The 16883-nt window shown below is 51.6% G+C and overlaps 2 protein-coding genes across 2 annotated transcripts; one reads left to right on the forward strand and one right to left on the reverse strand.

Moving 5' to 3' along the window:
* The first annotated feature begins 1219 nt into the window (after positions 1-1219).
* On the forward strand, positions 1220-2620 carry GLOD5 (glyoxalase domain containing 5). Its single transcript, XM_088173019.1, has 3 exons — positions 1220-1384; positions 2154-2309; positions 2468-2620. Exons 1-3 carry the CDS (start codon positions 1220-1222, stop codon positions 2618-2620), a joined length of 474 nt encoding a protein of 157 aa, XP_088029145.1.
* A 1656-nt stretch (positions 2621-4276) lies between these two features.
* LOC106863412 (cis-aconitate decarboxylase-like) lies at positions 4277-13632 on the reverse strand. Its single transcript, XM_014892873.2, has 6 exons — positions 13612-13632; positions 13021-13075; positions 9947-10134; positions 9254-9346; positions 8061-8266; positions 4277-6720 (listed from the first exon to the last, which is right to left on the reverse strand). The coding sequence occupies exons 1-6, from the start codon at positions 13630-13632 to the stop codon at positions 5802-5804; spliced, it is 1482 nt and encodes a 493-aa protein (XP_014748359.1). The 3' UTR covers positions 4277-5801.
* Positions 13633-16883: the final 3251 nt, after the last annotated feature.

Genomic DNA, 16883 nt, shown 5'->3' on the forward strand with positions numbered 1-16883 from the left:
TGAACACCAAACACCAGCAAGGAGGGGCAGGGATTCCTCTGGGTCTGGTGATGGCTCCCCCAAACTGGTGCAGTCACTGGGGACAGTGCCACGGAATGGGATAATGGGATCTTGCTCCAAACAGACTCCTCAGATCCCGCTGGAACTGCTCCAGTGTCTGTGGGATCTCTCCTCACCCACCACTTCCCAATAAATCATGGAAATCATTGAGGTTGGAAAAGCCCTCTGAGATCCTGGAGTCCAACCATTCCCTGCCAGCACCTCCCTAAGCCACATCCCCAAAAAGCCAAGCTCAGAGGATCTGAGCCCAGCCTAAGCCAGCAGGATCCTCTGTGGCCCCAGGCTGGTGAATCCCCCCACCCTGAGCCCCTGCCCTCACCCTCTGCCTGCTGGGGACGTCTGGCAGCTGGAAGACGAGTGACAAGAAACAAGAAAAATCCTCGGATGTTTTGTCTCCACTCACTGGATGAAAGGAATTTCATGGGAATCAAAGGAATTTCATGGGAATTGAGGGAACAAAAGGAATTTCGTGGGAATGGCAGGAATTAAAAAAGTTTCATGGGAATGGTGTGAATTTCCTGGGAATGGTAGAAATCAAAGGAATCAGAGGAATTTCTTGGGAATGGAGGGAATTTCTTGGGAATGGAAGGAATTTCTTGGGAATGGTGGAGGCTCTGGGGAGTGTGGTAGGAATAGGGATCCCCTGGATGCTGGTGCTTTAAGGGGGTTTGGTTACCAGGCTGGAGGGGAAGGTTCCTGGGGTGACCCGGAGGGGATTTGGTGTCCTGGGAGGATCAAGGTGGGATTTGGTGGTTCTGGGGAGGGTCAGGGCCACCGAAGGTGACCTCTGGGTGAATATAGGCTCGGCTCCACCTGGATGAGTGTCCACACCTGGAGGGACCCCAGAGGGAGGGAGGATCCCAGACGTGATCCCATCCTTGGTGCACACGGGGTTTGTGTGTGAGGAGTTTGGCATCTCGGTGACATCAGCGCTCAGCAAGGTCACCTGGATTGTCCCCCACACCTGGCCCAGCCGGGGGCTCTGACAGCCTCAGGTGCCAGCAGATGCAGGCCAGAGCCAGGATCTTGCAGAGAGGAGGATTTATTGCTTCTGTACTTGTGCCACCTGCAGGACACAGGAAAACCTGGGCGGTCCCCTGGAGCATTTTCCATTTCCCTGCATAGCTGGATGCTCCTAACTTCCATCTTCTCCATTTTCATGCCAGTTCCCAGCCCTGAGAGCATGGCTTGGAAGGAGAAGGGCACGAGCCCACCCTCGTGTTTCATCCAGCACCTGGATCACCTTGTGCTGACTGTGAAGAGCATTGAGGACACCGTGGCCTTTTATTCCAAAGTCCTGGGCATGGAGGTGGTGACTTTTAAGGTAACCCTCACCTGAGTGAGCAGGACCCCACCAGGTCCCCAGGGTTTCCAGGGCTGCTCAGGGAGTGGATGATGAAGGTGTCCAGCCCAGGAAATCTCTTGTAGCCCAGTGGTGTGGGGGCTTTGCAGCACCTAATTAATGATTTGTCATCAGTCTCGACTGTTTTCCTTCAGAGCCAGGATTAACAGAAACACGATTGAAACAGTTTTTCTCGTGTTTGGGTTTGGATGTTTATTATATCTTAGCAGAAAGTACAGAGAGTTTGACAGCACTTCCAGCTCCAGAAGTGAGGAAAAGTGGCCACAGGGGCAACTGCTACAAGGCCTTTTAAGGCTCAACAGCCCAATAGAGAATTAACACCGATATTATTTATACTTTTGACCCAACAACTAGATTCCCATGACCCTTAGAGTGACACTGACTGAGCCACCAGAAACTACTACCTGACATCTATAAAGAAGAAGAAAGAAGAGGAAAGATGAGCAAAGAAAGAGATAATGCCCAAAAATCTTCATGTTGTCCAATATCTATTACTGTACTATAAAAGCCCCAAATTTAAAACCCATCACCCTGTGAAAGCACACACTTCTAATTCACAACACACTCGTGATTTTTACTTCATCACTCAAATTTGGGAGCCTTCTCCAAGACCTCAGGTCAAAAGCAGTGTTTTCCAGGGGGTCTGTGCCTGAAAGCACAGAAAGCTCAAAACCTCCAGATTTCTGGGATCCAGGAGTCTCCCTGACTTTTCCTTTTCCTTTGGGGACAGGGCAATCGCAAAGCTTTACGTTTTGGCCAGCAGAAGTTCAACCTGCACGAGGCTGGGCAGGAGTTTGAGCCCAAGGCTCGGCGCCCGGTGCCCGGCTCTGCAGATTTCTGCCTGATCACAGCAGCGCCCCTGGAGAAGCTGCTGGAGCATCTGGAGGTGAGACACGAACCCAGAGCCTCTAAGTGACGCTTTCCTGGAATTCCCCTGGAATTTCCTGGGCGCTGTCAGGGTTGTGTCATCCCGCAGTTGGTGTTTTCAAGGCTGGGGGAGGAGGGCACGATGGTGACATGACCTTGCTCTCCTGTGTCCTCCAGGCCTGTGGGGTGGCCATTGAGGAAGGTCCCGTGGCCAGAACCGGTGCCGTGGGTCCAATAACCTCCGTCTACTTCCGAGACCCCGACGAGAACCTGGTTGAGGTTTCCAGGTACTGCACGGATGTGGCTGCAGGCACTGAGGGGAAACCCTGAGCACAGCCCAAGCTCTGCCTGTGAGGAGTCCCAGCAGGAGATGGACCAGGTTTACAGAGGCCAGGCTTGGCTGGACCATTTGGGAGTCCAAGTTTTAATTGTGTAAACCTGGGACAAGGCTCAAATCACAGCCACAAAGTCGGGCTGAGAGGACATTGGGAGTTTTCCCAAGGCAGCCTGCTCTGCTCTGGGTGTGAATCCTGCTTTGATAATCTCCACCACAGAGACTTCGTGGCCTTCTGGAAAGATCTGCCCTGCTGCTGCTGCACTGCAAATTTTGGGACATTTTCCCTAATTTCTGCTATCCCTTTTGCTGCAGTTGAAGTCCTCATTCCTACACTGCCCACCTGTCACTCCTCTCCTCTTCAAAGTCACTTTTTCACAGCTGGAAATTTCTGTCTCCCTTCCTCTCATCCTCCTGCTTATTGTCTCAACCTGCTCGGTGCTGGTGGCTCTCCCACCAAGCCAGAGGTTTAAATCCAGCTGTGACTGTCCAAACACACTCCTCGCCTGGAATTTGGGGATTTGGCCTCAGTGTGACCCACAAACACTCCTGAAACTGAAGCTCCAAGTTTCATCCTCAGCTCTGTATCAATAATTGAGGGTTTTCTGAAACTCAGGAATGGAAAAAGCAGGGATGAGGATCCAGTTCACCTGGATTTATGCAGGGATTGAGGATGGTCTGACACAGAGGAGTCTGACTCTGGTTACTTGTGGGATTGTCCTAAATTTTCTTCTTCCTTTAGTGATTTAAAAAGCCATTTCAGAGTAATCTAAAAAGTATAAAACACTGAAGGATTCTCAAGCAGAGCAGTTCCAAGGCTGGCCACACTGAGGTAGCATCGATATCCTCACGGGAGCGGCGCTGGAAAGGAGGGAGGACTCTCCTGACCTCTACAGTCCAAATCCTCTATAAAATTGAAACAACTTCTCAATCGCACTCATTTTTTCCTTGCTGGAATTTCTTAGGAAATCCAAAATTCTTCATGGCGCGAAAAAAAAAAAAAAAAGGCAAAGTCACAAAATATGCAGTGCTTTGGCTGATCAGCGGCGATGAGCTGGTTTCCATGTGGGAGCTAAAGACAGGATTGCCGTGGGACAAAGCCACGGGCATCTCCTCTCCTTCACCTTGTGAATGGAGATCCGGGAAGGGACCCCCGGGAGGGACCCCGGGAGGGACCCCAGGGAGCGGAGTCCCCTCGGCCCCGGAGCCCGCGGAGCATCCGGCGGCTGCTCTCCAGGGTGCTGATGTCCCCCGGCCGGGTCCGTGACCCTCGCAGGGTCAAACCCCACGGGAGAGGGTCAAACCCCATGGGAAGGAGATCAAACCCCACGGGAAAGGGTCAGTCCCACAGGAGAGGGTCAAACCTCATGGGAGAGGGTCAGACCCCATGAGAGGAGGTCAAACCCCATGGGAGGGGGTCAAACCCCATAGGAGAATGTCAAACCCCATGGCAGAGGGTAAAAACCCATGGGAGAGGGTCAAACCCCACGGAACATAGTCAAACCCCATGGGAGGAGGTCAAACCCCATGGGAGAGGGTCAAACCCCACAGGAGAGGGTCAAACCCTATGGGGAGGGGTCAAACCCCATGGGAGGAGGTCAAACCCCACATGAGAGGGTTTCACTCCTCTCTTGGAGCCCATCCTGGCCCTGTTGGTCCCTGGCTGGCCTGGAGGGCACCGGCTCCGTGCCCTTCCCGTTCACTGGAGGGTGAGACATGGAATGACACTTGTGGGGCTCTCACACCTGGCCCAAAGCACGGGAAACTCAAAACAATCTCTGGGGATCGATGTTTTTCCCTGGAGAAACCACAGGCCACCATTCCAGCTATCCCAATCCCAACCTCTGCTGGGCTCCCCATCTATGGGAAAAGCCTCTGGATTGTGAATATTCTAATTAAAACTGATGGTTTACATAAAGCAGCATCAAATCTTTATGGAGAAAATGAATTTAATTCTGTTCTTTATTCAGCAAGATTCACTATGATTATTGGACAGGTGGGAAAACAGTTTTCTTCTGGATGGTTCGTTCCCTGCACAAACCACGACCAGCAAGAGAAAAGGATCTTCCTTCTTGTCTGCTCCCATCTCGCCCCTCTTGAATCCTAATTCCCACAGCAGATTCCACAATTTTATCACGAGCATATTGGGAAGGAGCTCTTTGGATCATCAGTCCCAGTGTTTCATGTGGAGAAATGTTGAGTTCTCCATCTCACCGCTCAGGGAGGGTGCAGGGGAAGGAGCCTTCCAGGGAATGGCTGCTCAGGAGCACAGATTTCATCCCAGCTGGAAAGATGAGTTAAGAGCCGAGTCTCAATGAGCTTCCCCTCCTCTCACAGGAGGGAAACGCGAATTTCCCAATGGGAGTCACAGTGTGTGTGCCCAAGTCACCTCCCAGAGAAGCCCATGGGCCACCTGGTGAGCCAGCTCGGAACAGGAGCTTGGGAAAGCCTGGGAAAGCCAGGAGGAATGGTGTGGGACATCCTGGGATGGGCAGGGATCACCCTCGGGGTGTAGGACTGATGTAGGATTCCTCACCCACCATCTTCCCTTCAGAAAAGACATCCAGCTCTGAAGGGTCCTCAAACCATCCTTTGCACATGGAGAAGTGGCAGACACTGCCCAGGGGGCTGGAGAAACGCGAGGTTTTTACTGGAAAGGAAAAGAATCCCTCTCTGCCAGAGAGTTCTGCAGGCTGGGCTGCTCACAGCAAGGATGGATTTTTCCTGTGGCCAGTGGGACTGCCTGACCCTGATCCCAAAAGTGCCCAGAGGAGCACTGAGAAAAGCAAAGGCTCTGCAGCTGAACCTCCTCCTCCTCCTCTTCCCAGACTCGGCGTCCTGAACAGAAAATCTTGGAATCCAGCTGTAAGAAATGCGAGGGCACGGTTCCTCCTGGAGAACTCGATGATAACCCCAGGATTCTCAGAGATTTCCACGGGAATTTTTTTATATACTGGTGGTGACCTTTCAGCTCCTCAGCCAGCATCGACCGGGAGTTGGAGTTTACTCCACGTGCTGGTCCAGACACACCTCCTGCCTCGTGGGTTCCTTTGGAATGATCTACTGGAAGGGGCGGGAACTTCCCTGTCCTTGGGAATCAATAGGAAAGCACCAATGAAGAAAGGAATGGCAGCTTCACCAGGACCAGCCCCTCACCAAGCCCCCCGTGCTGTCCCCTCACAGGCTGCAGGCCAGCTGGGAGCTGTCTGACAGGTTCTCCAGGTTGTCCACCAGAGTGATGATGGCTTCTATTTTCTCCTCTGGAAGCACGTGGGAGGCGTTGGACCGAAACTTCTTCAGGAGCGACTCTTTGCTCAGGGGCTTCCTCCAGTGGCCGTAGAAAGTGTCACACTTGCCCGTCAGCACGTCGCCGCTGTGCAGGAGCAGGGCCACCTCTCCGTACATCTTGTCAAAGTTGGCCACGTTGTCCTCGGGGTGCTCCACCACCACCTTGTCCAGCAGCTCCCGGAGCTCCTGGCGCTGGATGCTGCTGTCGGAGAAGGAGCCCAGGCCCACGTCGCCGTCCAGCAGGGCAGCGCAGGCGTTGAACTGGAAGGAGTGCCTGGCCTGGTGCTCGGAGCTGGGGAAAGGCCGGTTGATGTACTTGGACACCGGGATCTTGAGCACGATGCTGCGGATCAGCGACGGCGAGAAGGACCCGGCGTAGTTAACGAAGAGATTCCGGACGGACAAAGCGGCGTCCACCACCCAGTGCATGCCCAGATGGGCTGGGAATCTCTTGAAGGCGATGTCCTGCTTTTCCAGCAGGAACTCGTGGTGCTCCCCGGGCGCCGGCAGCGGTTTGGGGTGGTAGACGCTGTAGAAGGCGCCGAAGCCGGAGCAGCCGGGAATGTCATCCAGGATCAAAGGGTTGGCCTCCATCCCTCGGGCCGCCAGCAGAGCGGCCTCCAAGCCCAGGCGGGTGGCGTTGCCCACGTGCAGAGGCTTGGCCTGGGTGGCAGCGTTGGCCATGGGTGCCCCGGCCAGCGAGGCGGCGATGCCCAGGGCGTGGCAGCACTGCGCGGAGCTGAGCGACAGCAGCTTGGCGGCGGCCGCGGCGCTGCCCAGCGTGCCCACCACCGAGGGAGGGTGGAACCTGCAGGGGGATGGCAGGGGTGAGCAGAACTGGGTGCCTGGCATGGGTGAAAACAGCTTTCTTCCCATGGAGAAATCAATGGAAAATCAGGGGTACAGGTAACACCAAAGCATTCCTCCCATGGAGAAATTAATGGAGAATCAGGCGCACAGGTAGCACTAAAGCAATTATCTCAAAGAAAGATTAATGGAAAATCAGGGTATGGATAACAACAAAGGATTTATCCCATGGAAAAAAATTAATGGAAAATCAGGGGCATGGGTACAAACAGAGCTTTCCTCCCACGGAAAAATTAATGGAGAATCAGGGGCACAGGTAACACTAAAGCAATTTTCTCAAATAAAAATTAATGGAAAATTAGGGGCACAGGTAGCACCAAAGCAATCCTCCCACGGAAAAATTAATGGAGAATCAGGGGTAGGGCTAGAACAAAAGCATTCCTCCCATGGAGAAATTAATGGAAAATCAGGGGAACAGGTAACACCAAAGCATTCCTTCCATGGAGAAATTAATGGAGAATCAGGGACATGGGTAACACTGAAGCAATTTTCTCAAATAAAAATTAATGGAAAATCAGGGTATGGGTAACACCAAAGGATTCCTCCCAGGGGAAAAATTAATGGAGAATCAGGGGTACAGGTAACACCAAAGCAATCCTCCCATGGAAAAAATGAATGGAATATCGGAGGCCCATCAGCCAGTGGAACTCCCTCATGGCTCTGGTGTGGGTGGGATTCACCTGACTCAAAATTCGACCATAAATTTGAACTAATAAATTAACTTCAAAATCAGAGTTTTAGTAGAGTTTAGTTTAACCCTAAATTTAGAGTTAATTAACATAAATTTAGTCTAAAAGCTGAGTTTCCCCTTGAAACCTCCTCAGAAACACCAAGGTGAGCTCAGCATGTCCAGGAATCAATTTGAACTTTGTCCAGGAGGTGCCATGGCTGGTGCCCACAGCAGCCAAATCCCTCAGACAAATAATTCAGCCTCAAGCACACCCGAGGGAGCAGCTCCTGCTTGATTCCATCGCCTGGATCACTCCAGGGCACTGCTGGTGCCAGCACTTGGCCCAGGGGCTGTGCCCAACTCCAAACCCTGCTGGGTGCTGGGATCCTGCCCTGGCACTGCAGCCTCCCTGGGAGCCCTCCTGAGGGTTATTTTTGAGGCAAAATCTTTGGAAATCACCAAATGAATTCATGGTGCAATCACCTCTGGCATTTGGTGCTCGGTAAGGCTTTACCCTGGGGTAAAGCTGAATTAAATTCGACTTAAACTTGGCTTAACATCTGACTCGCCAACCCTCTCCCTCCTCGGTGAAGAAGAGGAGATTTTTTTACCTTTTGGGAATGTCGTGAGCCTCGGTGGAGAAGTGCATGAGCCTCCCTTGCACCTCCAGGCCCACGTTGAAGGCCAGCAGGAATTCCAGGCCGTTGGGTTTGGTTTTGGGAGGGAGCATCTGGGAAGCTGCCAGGAGAGCCGGGAGCACGGCCCCCGAGGGGTGGGTGGCAGGGTGCCACGTGTCGTCAAAATCCATGGAATGTGTCTGCCAGGGAAACAGAGGTGAGGGAATGAGGGCTCCCTGCTGGTATTCCTGAGGGAATTCTGCCAAAGCCTCCCCTCAGTGTCCCCACGGCTCCTCTAAAAACAAGGAGATTCCCGGCTTTTGTCTCCCCATCAAATTCTGTCAATTCTGTTTCCTGGAATGCTAGCTCCTGGCACCACAGGGAAGATTCTCCTGGAAGGGCTGGGAGCACAAATTCCTCTGGAAAATCCAGGAGCACAAATTCCCTTGGGAAAAGCAGGAAGCACAAATTCCCCTTGGAAAAACCGGGAGCACGAATCCACCTTGGAAAAACTGGGAGCACAAATCCTCTTGGAAAACCCGGGAGCACAAATTCCTTTGGAAAAGCCTGGAGCACAAATTCCCCTGGAAGGGCCGGGAGCAGAAATCCCCTTTGGAAAAGCCAGGAGCAGAAATTCCTTTGGAAAAGCCGGGAGCACAAACTCCTCTGGAAAAGCACAGATACCCCTTGGAAAAGCCGGGAACCCAATTTCCCAGGGAAAAGCCGGGAGCACAAATTCCTTTGGAAAAGCCGGGAACACAAATTCCTTTGGAAAAGCACAGCTACCCCTAAGAAAAACCGGGAGCACAAATTCCCCTGGAAGGACTGGGAGCAGAAATCCCTTTGGAAAAAACACGGATACCCCTGAGAAAAGCCGGGAACACAAATTTCCTTGGAAGAGCACAGTCACCCCTTGGAAAAGCCGGGAGCACAAATTCCTTTGGAAAAACAGGGAACAAAAATTCCTTTGGAAAAGCCGGGAACACAAATTCCTTTGGAAAAGCACAGATACCCGTGGGAAAAGCCGGGAACACAAATTCCTTTGGGATAAACACGGATACCCCTGAGAAAAACCGGGAGCACAAATCCCCCTTGGAAAAGCACAGATACCCCTTGGACAAAGCAGGAGCCCAAATTTCCTTGGAAAAGCCCCGAGCAGGTCCCGGGCACTCCCGTCCCGTCCTTACCGCCACGCCGTTGGTGAAGGCAGCCAGGGTCGGGGACAGCTTCAGGCCCGGCTTTCCATAAACTGAGCTCACGGCCACGGAGGAGTAGAGCTCCTGCGGGAATAGGAGATAGCACAGGGTTAAAATGTTCCTAAAAATCATAGGAATGCACTACATTCAGGGGATAGGCCTGGGAAAGGGAACTGGGCTCTGGGAACAAATATGGAGCTTTGTTTTTCTAGATCATGTGAAGCTACAGCTGTGTAATCATCATGTGATAAATGATCTGATTGTTAAATGTAATGATTGGATGGTAATTGAATATGATTATTGTTTAATTGTAATAAGAATCATGAGAAAAGGTATTTGGGGGGCCTGATGGAAATGACAAGAATTCATGCTTGGATAAGATCAATGTATACAGTAGAACGATATGGGTTTAATAATTTTAATAATATATAGTTATAGAATGAAAAGGGTATAAAAACATGTTTATCTGGGATCTATGTGGGATCTGCACCCCTCATTCCCAGAGCTCCTCAATAAAGCACCTGCCTCTAATCATCCTGGAATTGTGTTTTCAACGCTGACAAGGGGAGCCCTGGGGCCAGCAGCCACCGGGAGCAGCCCCGGGCGTGGCAGTGGCGGTGACAGTGGCAGTGGCCGTGTCAGTGGCCACGGGCGTGGCCGTGGGGGTGACAGCGCTGTCCCTACCCGGCAGTAGCGCAGGGCGATGTCGAACACGGTGGTGGTGCTGCCCACCAGCCCCACGCCGATGCTGTCCAGGATCATCCTCTTGCTGCGCTGCCGCACGGTCTGGGACAGATGCTCGGGCCGCGCCGCCTGGATGAAGGAGGCGAAGCTGCCGCTCACCGACTCCTCCGGGGCTCTCCGGGCCACCACTGCACAGGGGACACAGCGAGGGGACAGGGACATTGCTGAGCTCCGAGCCCCCGGCACAGCGGGCATGGGGAGCTGCAGCTGCCCCAGGCAGGAGGGGGAGTTTGGGGAATCCTGCAAGGGCAGGGAGATGGAATTCATCATCCCCATGGCTTCCTGCCCGCTTGGGATACTCTCTGATCCTGTATAGAAATGGATATATTTTATCGAGATATAAAATTTCATATCCCACACATGCTCTGAGCTCCTCCCGGGGAGGCTTCCAAAAGTTTCAGGTGAAGAAACCTCAGAGCTCAGCCCCATCCCCTCACCCTGGGCTTCCAACAACCATTTTTTGAGAGGTATCGACACAAATGATGTCCCTTTATCCAGAGGAAAGGCAGAGCAGGAGTGGACCACAGAAATTCAAAACTTCCATAATTTTTTGGAAAGCAGGACTGGAGCCAGAGCCTGGATTGATCCAGATGTTTCATCCTACAAGGCACTGAAATCTTGACTCAGCCTCTAAAGCCCTGCATACTCCAAAGGATGCTAATCCTTAAAAATAAGTTAAAATAATTAAAAATAAGTTAAAATTCTATGGAAATTACCCAGTTTGTGTCTATTGTATATTTTCATTTCAGTGACAAATTGCCTTGTTTAGATTATATATAGATCATTATTATACATTATTTTATATAATATAAAAATATTATATTATATATTATTAAATTACCAATATTAACAATATCAATATTATTAAATTATAAAATATTATTATCATTAAATATATTATAAATCTATATTATATGACATAAAATTTTGTATCTAATAATTTTATAATTAACACCGCATTTTATAATATTATTCTGTATTCTAGAAGGTAGAATACAGAACATACTGAATATAATTATATTTATAATTCATAGAATTTAAATTGCTATTCAAATTAAATTAAAATAGCTATTAAATTGCTATTGCTGTTACCATTTATACTGTTAGTCTGGGAGGGCACAGGAGAGCAGGAAAAATAAAATTCCATGCAGCCAACATTTTTAGGATGGCAAATCCGTACATTTGCTTATGGATGGATGTGAGGGTGCACACACAGATGGAGATAAAAGATGAATTAACGTCCAAAGAAAGGTGAAAAAAATAAAAACCACTTTGCACCAAGAGGAAAGCTCATCCCAGATCGGCAGGTACACAGGAGGCTTTGTTTTTGGAACAGCAAACATGGCAATTAATGAAATGACCATTCCCTAATTTCCCTGGTTTGGATTCATCCCGAAATGTCACATCGGTGACTCACGGAGCGCTGGCTCGTGTTCGGGCTCCCCTCGAGCCCAGTCTGAGCCGCCCGTAAACACAGCTGGGAATGCCATCAGCGCCTGACTCACCGGGAGAACATTCCCTGTCCCGGGGAACAGGAACCTGGGCACTCACAGCTCCGGGCTCCACTGCCCAGCCCAGCCCGGCTCCCCCCGGAGCATCCCCGATTCCCCCAGAGCATCCCTGATTCCCCCAGGGCATCCCCGGGTCCCCCGGAGCATCCCTGATTCCTCCAGGGCATCCCTGGGCCCCCCTGGATCATCCCCGGCTCCCCCAGAGCATCCTCGGGTACCCTTGGAGCATTCCCGGCTCCCCTCAGAGCATTTCCGAGTGCCCCCGGAGCATCCCCCGGCTACCCTTGGAGCATCCCCGGGTCTTCCCGGAGCATTCCCGGCTCCCCCCGGAACATCCCCGGTCCCCTCGCATCATGCCCGTGTGTCCCGGAGCATCCCCGGCTCCCCCCGGAGCATCCTCTGCCCCCCTGGAGCATCGCCGGCTTCCCCCCGGATCATTCCCGGTTCCCCCGGAGCATCCCCAGGTACCCCCGGATCATTCCCGGCTCCCCCCGGATCATCTCCTGCCCCCCCCGGCTCCCCCCGCCGCCCTCCCGGAGCTCTCCCGGTGCTCTCAGGGCTTGGAGAGGCTGCAGGAAAATCTTCTCCAACCACTCAGCACCCAGAAAAGTTGGATTGGTTCCTCCCCGCTATCAAATGCTCTTTGTCACCTCAGCAGGCAGAGAGATTTTTTTAACCCTTCAGCTAAAAGCGTTCCATAACTCCGGGGTTTTCCTCCTGGTATGGCAGGAGTTCATTAAAAAATTAAATTTGATGCAAGACCAATTGTTTCTCTTGCCCTCAGGTCTCATTAAACAGTGTTCCTTGCATTTATTTTATTAATAATTCCTTTTAAAATAAATTGAGATAATAGACTAAGAATACATTTTAAAATGAGTTAACAAACCTATTATAAACTTACAATAAACGAAGAGACCTTTTAAAAAGAAGTTAATCAACTTATAATAAACTTATAATAAAGTTGTACTAAACCAAGCAAACTTTTAGAAAGAAGTTAACAAATATAATAGATGAAGAACATATTTTAAGATCAGTTGATAGACAAACTTAAGAGACAAAATAGACCAAGTGTCTACAGGGATAAGCTGAGGTTAATTTATCCAAAGCTGGGCAGTGCTGGGGGCACAGAGGAGCTCCATGAACCTCTCCAGGCAATGCCCAGAGCAGGGTCAGGTGGAATTAGGAAGCAGTGACAAATGGAGGAGTTAAAGATCTTTCAACATCTCCCATTTGCCATCAAAGAATTTGGAAAGTCTGGTTCTAAACCAGTTAAAGTTCTGGTTTAGCACGGGACTAACAATCCACATTTTTACTCTCTGCTGTTTTCCTCCTGGTCCTTTACCCCGAGGGCACAAAGCACCTCAAGAACCCCAAACATTTGGAAGTTTTGCCTTCCAAAAAATTTGAGGATTTCTCTGAGCCCAGCATCTCCTTTTCCAGCACTGCCGTGATTATTTCGGGATGCCCGCAGGGAAAGGATGGGGAATGCTGAGGGATACAAACCGTGGGCAGCAGTTTTATGGACTTGCCGAGAACTTGCCAAGAACTTCTGGGATTTCTAGAGGAGAGAGACGGAGAGGGAATTTGTCACTGGAAGGTTTCTTGGAGTTTTCCTGGTTGTGCCTCTCATCGTGAGACTCTCAGAGATCAAAGGGGCACGTAAAAGTAACGACACACTTAAAGGAGGGGAAAAAAAAATATTTTCCGAAGCTGCTTCCAGCAAGGATGCCAAGAACATCCAGGGAAATAAAATAAAGCCACAGAGCTGAAGGGGCAGCAGAGCCTGTGCAGAGATCCTTGGAGTGGGCACAAGGAGCAAAACCCGTGGAGAACATCCCAACAACAACAACAGCCCCGCATGGAGCGGTCCAGGGAGCGTTTGGGACACATGAAAGGAGCAGGATGGCAGGGAAAGGTCAGCAGCTGAATGAAGTGGTTGTGAAAATCGGGATTCGTTCATTTTTGGGGCAGGTTCCCAATTTAATGCCACGCTCAGCTGGACCAGCAGAGGAACCGCCCGGAAAGCGACGTTTCCTCCTTAAAGTGCAAAAGGCGAGCTCAGGGATGGGGAGGGTTGGCAGGGAAGAGTTTTACCTGGAAGCTGGAGTAGACCATGCTGGTGGCTGCTTTTCCCAGTGCCATTCCCGGCTCGCTGTGCTCGGTGCTCGGGGTGGCAGAGGTGTGTGGCTGGAAGGTGCTGGTGGCAGGGTTTATATGTGCGTCCAAAAAGCAATTTGCTTTCTGTTTTGTGCAACTGAATTTCCAGGGGGATGACATCAGCCCCTGGGGAGCCAGAGGGTGGGGGGAATCCGTGAGGAGGGGTGGTTTGGAGGGAAACCCCTCCCAGCCCCCCCCCCCCCCCCCCCCATTTCAGGAAATAAATAAAAAGATTTCAGACAATAACTGACACGGTTCAAGGAAACTCCTGTCTCCAAAATGCCACAGGTGCCAATGGGTGAAGCAACCAGCTGCAGGCTCCTCCTCCCGAGGAGGATTATAAAAGTGGGATTTACCAGGAAATGAGAGGGACAAGAGCATCCTCCCATTGAGCCGAAGTGTCACCACAGCAGGTAAATCCCAGCTGCAGAGGCAGAAGTGAGGCACTGGTGGTTTTCTTTTGGCTTTTCTTGAATGCCTGCAGTGTTTGGGTGTCTGGCTGAGTCTTTCCCGGCTCTCCTTCTTCTCCATCTCCAGCTCTGCCGGGTCACTGAGCTGGGAGTGCACCCTGGGGCTTCCAGGGAACACGGGGAGCCTTCGTTCCCAAAGCAAAGTTTGGATTTTGGGGGAAGGCCACGGCTCTTTGCTTTGCCCTGCAGTGGAACCTGGCGACATTTATTATTTTGGGCAGAATACCAGCCTGGTGGGACACACCTTTATTGAAAATCGGATTTTTTACTAACCCCCATGCAGACTTTCGTCGCAGCAATGCATCCCTGGCAATTCCGTGCTGGTTTGCACCAGGGCAGAGGCAGGGTTGTGATGTGAAATCCAGCTGTGTGTTGTGGCTGTGCACTGTTCATCCTGCTGTGTGTTTATCCAAAACGAATTTTGTTCTCTTTCCATGTTTATCTGGAGGCAGGCAGCGTTTCCTCAGAGCTCTGGAAATGTTTGTTATCACTAACAAGGTGGGATGGAAAGCAAATGGCAAGGTGCCACTGGGGATGAGTGAAAAAGGGAATGGTTTGGTGTTCGTGGATGCGTCCCACGGGTGGGGAGCCTCGCTTCAGCCTCCTGGGGATGGAATTCCAGTGCCCTGGAATATCCTTGTTAATATTGGCCAGGGAGAAGCAGCAGTGGATGCACAGAGCGATTCCTGCAGAGCCTGCACGGGAAGGGGATGAGATGGGAACGACCTTTCCTGGAAGGGGGTGAAGGGAAGCTGCCGTGAGGACAGCAGGGAGCGAGGGAAGCGATGCCCAGAGCCTGTCCCGTGTGGCTCCGAGGTCACCGGGGGACAAGAGCCAGCAGGGAGGGAGGGAGGGAGGGAGGGAGGGCACAGCGTTCCTGCAGCCCCAGGGCGAGCGATGTCGGGGGCGAGCGGGGAGAGGGAAGGAGGCGGAGGGGTCAGGTGAGGGAGGGTGTGGCTTTGGCTTTGCGAGGGGTTTGAGCAAGGGAAGGATCATCCCCATCCCTCCGGGAGGTGCCCAGGTGCCTCCTCAGCACGGGGACATCTCCAGCCCGTGGTTTCCTGGACGGTGGCTGCGCTGCTGGGTGTGCAGGGAGCTGCTAATCCCACCCGGCACGGAGGGATTGTCCATCTGCTCCCCTGCCTGCTGTCACACCACCAGGGCTCTGCGGTGCACGTGGAGAAATGGGTCCTTAAGGACAGTGACAGCACCCTTGGGTGGGTTTATCCCAGAGGCAGACCAGGGAATATTTGATCAGAAAACTCCCCGGGGGGTTCCAGGTTGGTTTTTCCAGCCTCAGTGCAGCCCTCGGTGCTGCTGTTCCTGAGACACCACCAAGAGGATTTTCCTGGTTTGATGTGTCCTGACCTTGCAGGAAACGGAGGCAGGGACCACGCTGCGGTCTCCGACCACATCTGGACCACATCTGGGCTCATCTGGGCTCCAAAGCCCAGCTGTGAACTGGTCCCAGGGCAGGGACCACGAGCCCGGGTTGGTGTGTGTGGGGTGAGTGTGAGCAGTGGTTCCGACCCCAAACCTTCCTTTTCCTCCTCCTTTTCCATATCTTGGGCTGAACCCTCTCACGTCCTTCCCCTTTACACCCCCTTAGCCCGACGGCGTCTTCTGGGGCTTGTCTTCCTCCCTTCTCCCACCGGAAGAAGAGGAAATCACCCCTGAGAGTTGTGTCTCCCCATCCCTGCCCAGTCCCTGCTCTTTGTTATGCAGAAAACACCAACAAAATGAGCTCTGGCAAATTCAAAACCACTTCTGGGAGCCAAGGAGTCTCCTGGCCAGCCCATCTCGCTCCCAAATCCCAGCTCACCCTCTTCCTGGGACCCGCTCCAAGCAGGGGCTCCGAGTCTGCCTTTGAGCCACTGCCTGGGCTGCTTCAGGGCAAAACATCCGCAGGAGCTTAATTTCGTGGCTCTTTTCCAAGTATAACCGTTTAAACCGAGCTGCTTCTTTATATGGCAGTGTCATTTAGAACAATCAAAGAGGCAAAATCGTGGAACTCACGGGCTCAGCTCTGCCCAAGGGCACAGCGTTCCTTGGGACCTCCTTAAAGGCAGCGCCCTGATGGGAAAAGGGAGTTTTCCTGCCTGGGAACTGGGATTTGGTGCATCTCCCTCTCTGAACCCAAAATCCCAACCAAGTAATTGAATAATTCATTTCCCCCCCGAGCTTTGCTTGGAGGTTTTTAGCCTTTCCTTGTTTCATGAGGGTTGAGGTTGCCCAACCAGTTTGGAGCCGTTGGAGTTGATTTATCCTTCATCCTTCTTCCTTTGGGGAAGTGACATCTTTTAGAATAAATGGAGAGAGGAAAACACGGGGCTTTGAGCAGAACAAGAGGCTACTGATGTTTGCAAAAGGTAAATTTGTGCTGAGGGTTCGTGTGATCCTGGGATTTAGGTTCGTTTTTATTCCCATTTTATTTTTCTTTGGGTGGTGCTCCTTCCCTCCTCCTCACTCCCCCTAACAATAGTGGAGCTTTCCTCCCTTTCCAAAGGCTTCTTTGGAAAGGTTGAGGACAGCATACATCACCTTCTCCCTTTCCAGCTTTTTTAGCTCACCAAATATTCTAAAAATACCCAAATAACAAGAACATTGCTGTTTTATTTTCATCTTTGTTTCCCAACAAAACCCTCCAGAGAGAAAAACTTCAGCTCCTGGTACCCAGGAGTGCCGAGGAGTGGAAACGTGGGGGCTGCCTGCAAACAGACGAGTTCATGGGAGAAATAT

The sequence above is a fragment of the Sturnus vulgaris genome, chromosome 14 (genome assembly GCF_052056855.1).
Source record: "Sturnus vulgaris isolate bStuVul1 chromosome 14, bStuVul1.hap1, whole genome shotgun sequence".
NCBI classification, from domain to species: Eukaryota; Metazoa; Chordata; class Aves; order Passeriformes; family Sturnidae; genus Sturnus; species Sturnus vulgaris.

What these genes read in the sequence shown, in the direction of transcription:
- GLOD5 (XM_088173019.1), top strand. Translation starts at nt 1,220, where the DNA reads ATGCCAGTTCCCAGCCCTGAGAGCATGGCTTGGAAGGAGAAGGGCACG. An exon ending in TGGAGGTGGTGACTTTTAAG is followed by an intron (nt 1,385 to 2,153) that starts GTAACCCTCACC and finishes CTTTGGGGACAG; the next exon opens with GGCAATCGCAAAGCTTTACG. An exon ending in AGCTGCTGGAGCATCTGGAG is followed by an intron (nt 2,310 to 2,467) that starts GTGAGACACGAA and finishes TGTGTCCTCCAG; the next exon opens with GCCTGTGGGGTGGCCATTGA.
- LOC106863412 (XM_014892873.2), bottom strand. Translation starts at nt 13,632, where the DNA reads ATGGTCTACTCCAGCTTCCAG. An exon ending in TCGCCCTGCGCTACTGCCGG is followed by an intron (nt 9,347 to 9,946) that starts GTAGGGACAGCG and finishes CTATTCCCGCAG; the next exon opens with GAGCTCTACTCCTCCGTGGC. An exon ending in CCTTCACCAACGGCGTGGCG is followed by an intron (nt 8,267 to 9,253) that starts GTAAGGACGGGA and finishes TTTCCCTGGCAG; the next exon opens with ACACATTCCATGGATTTTGA.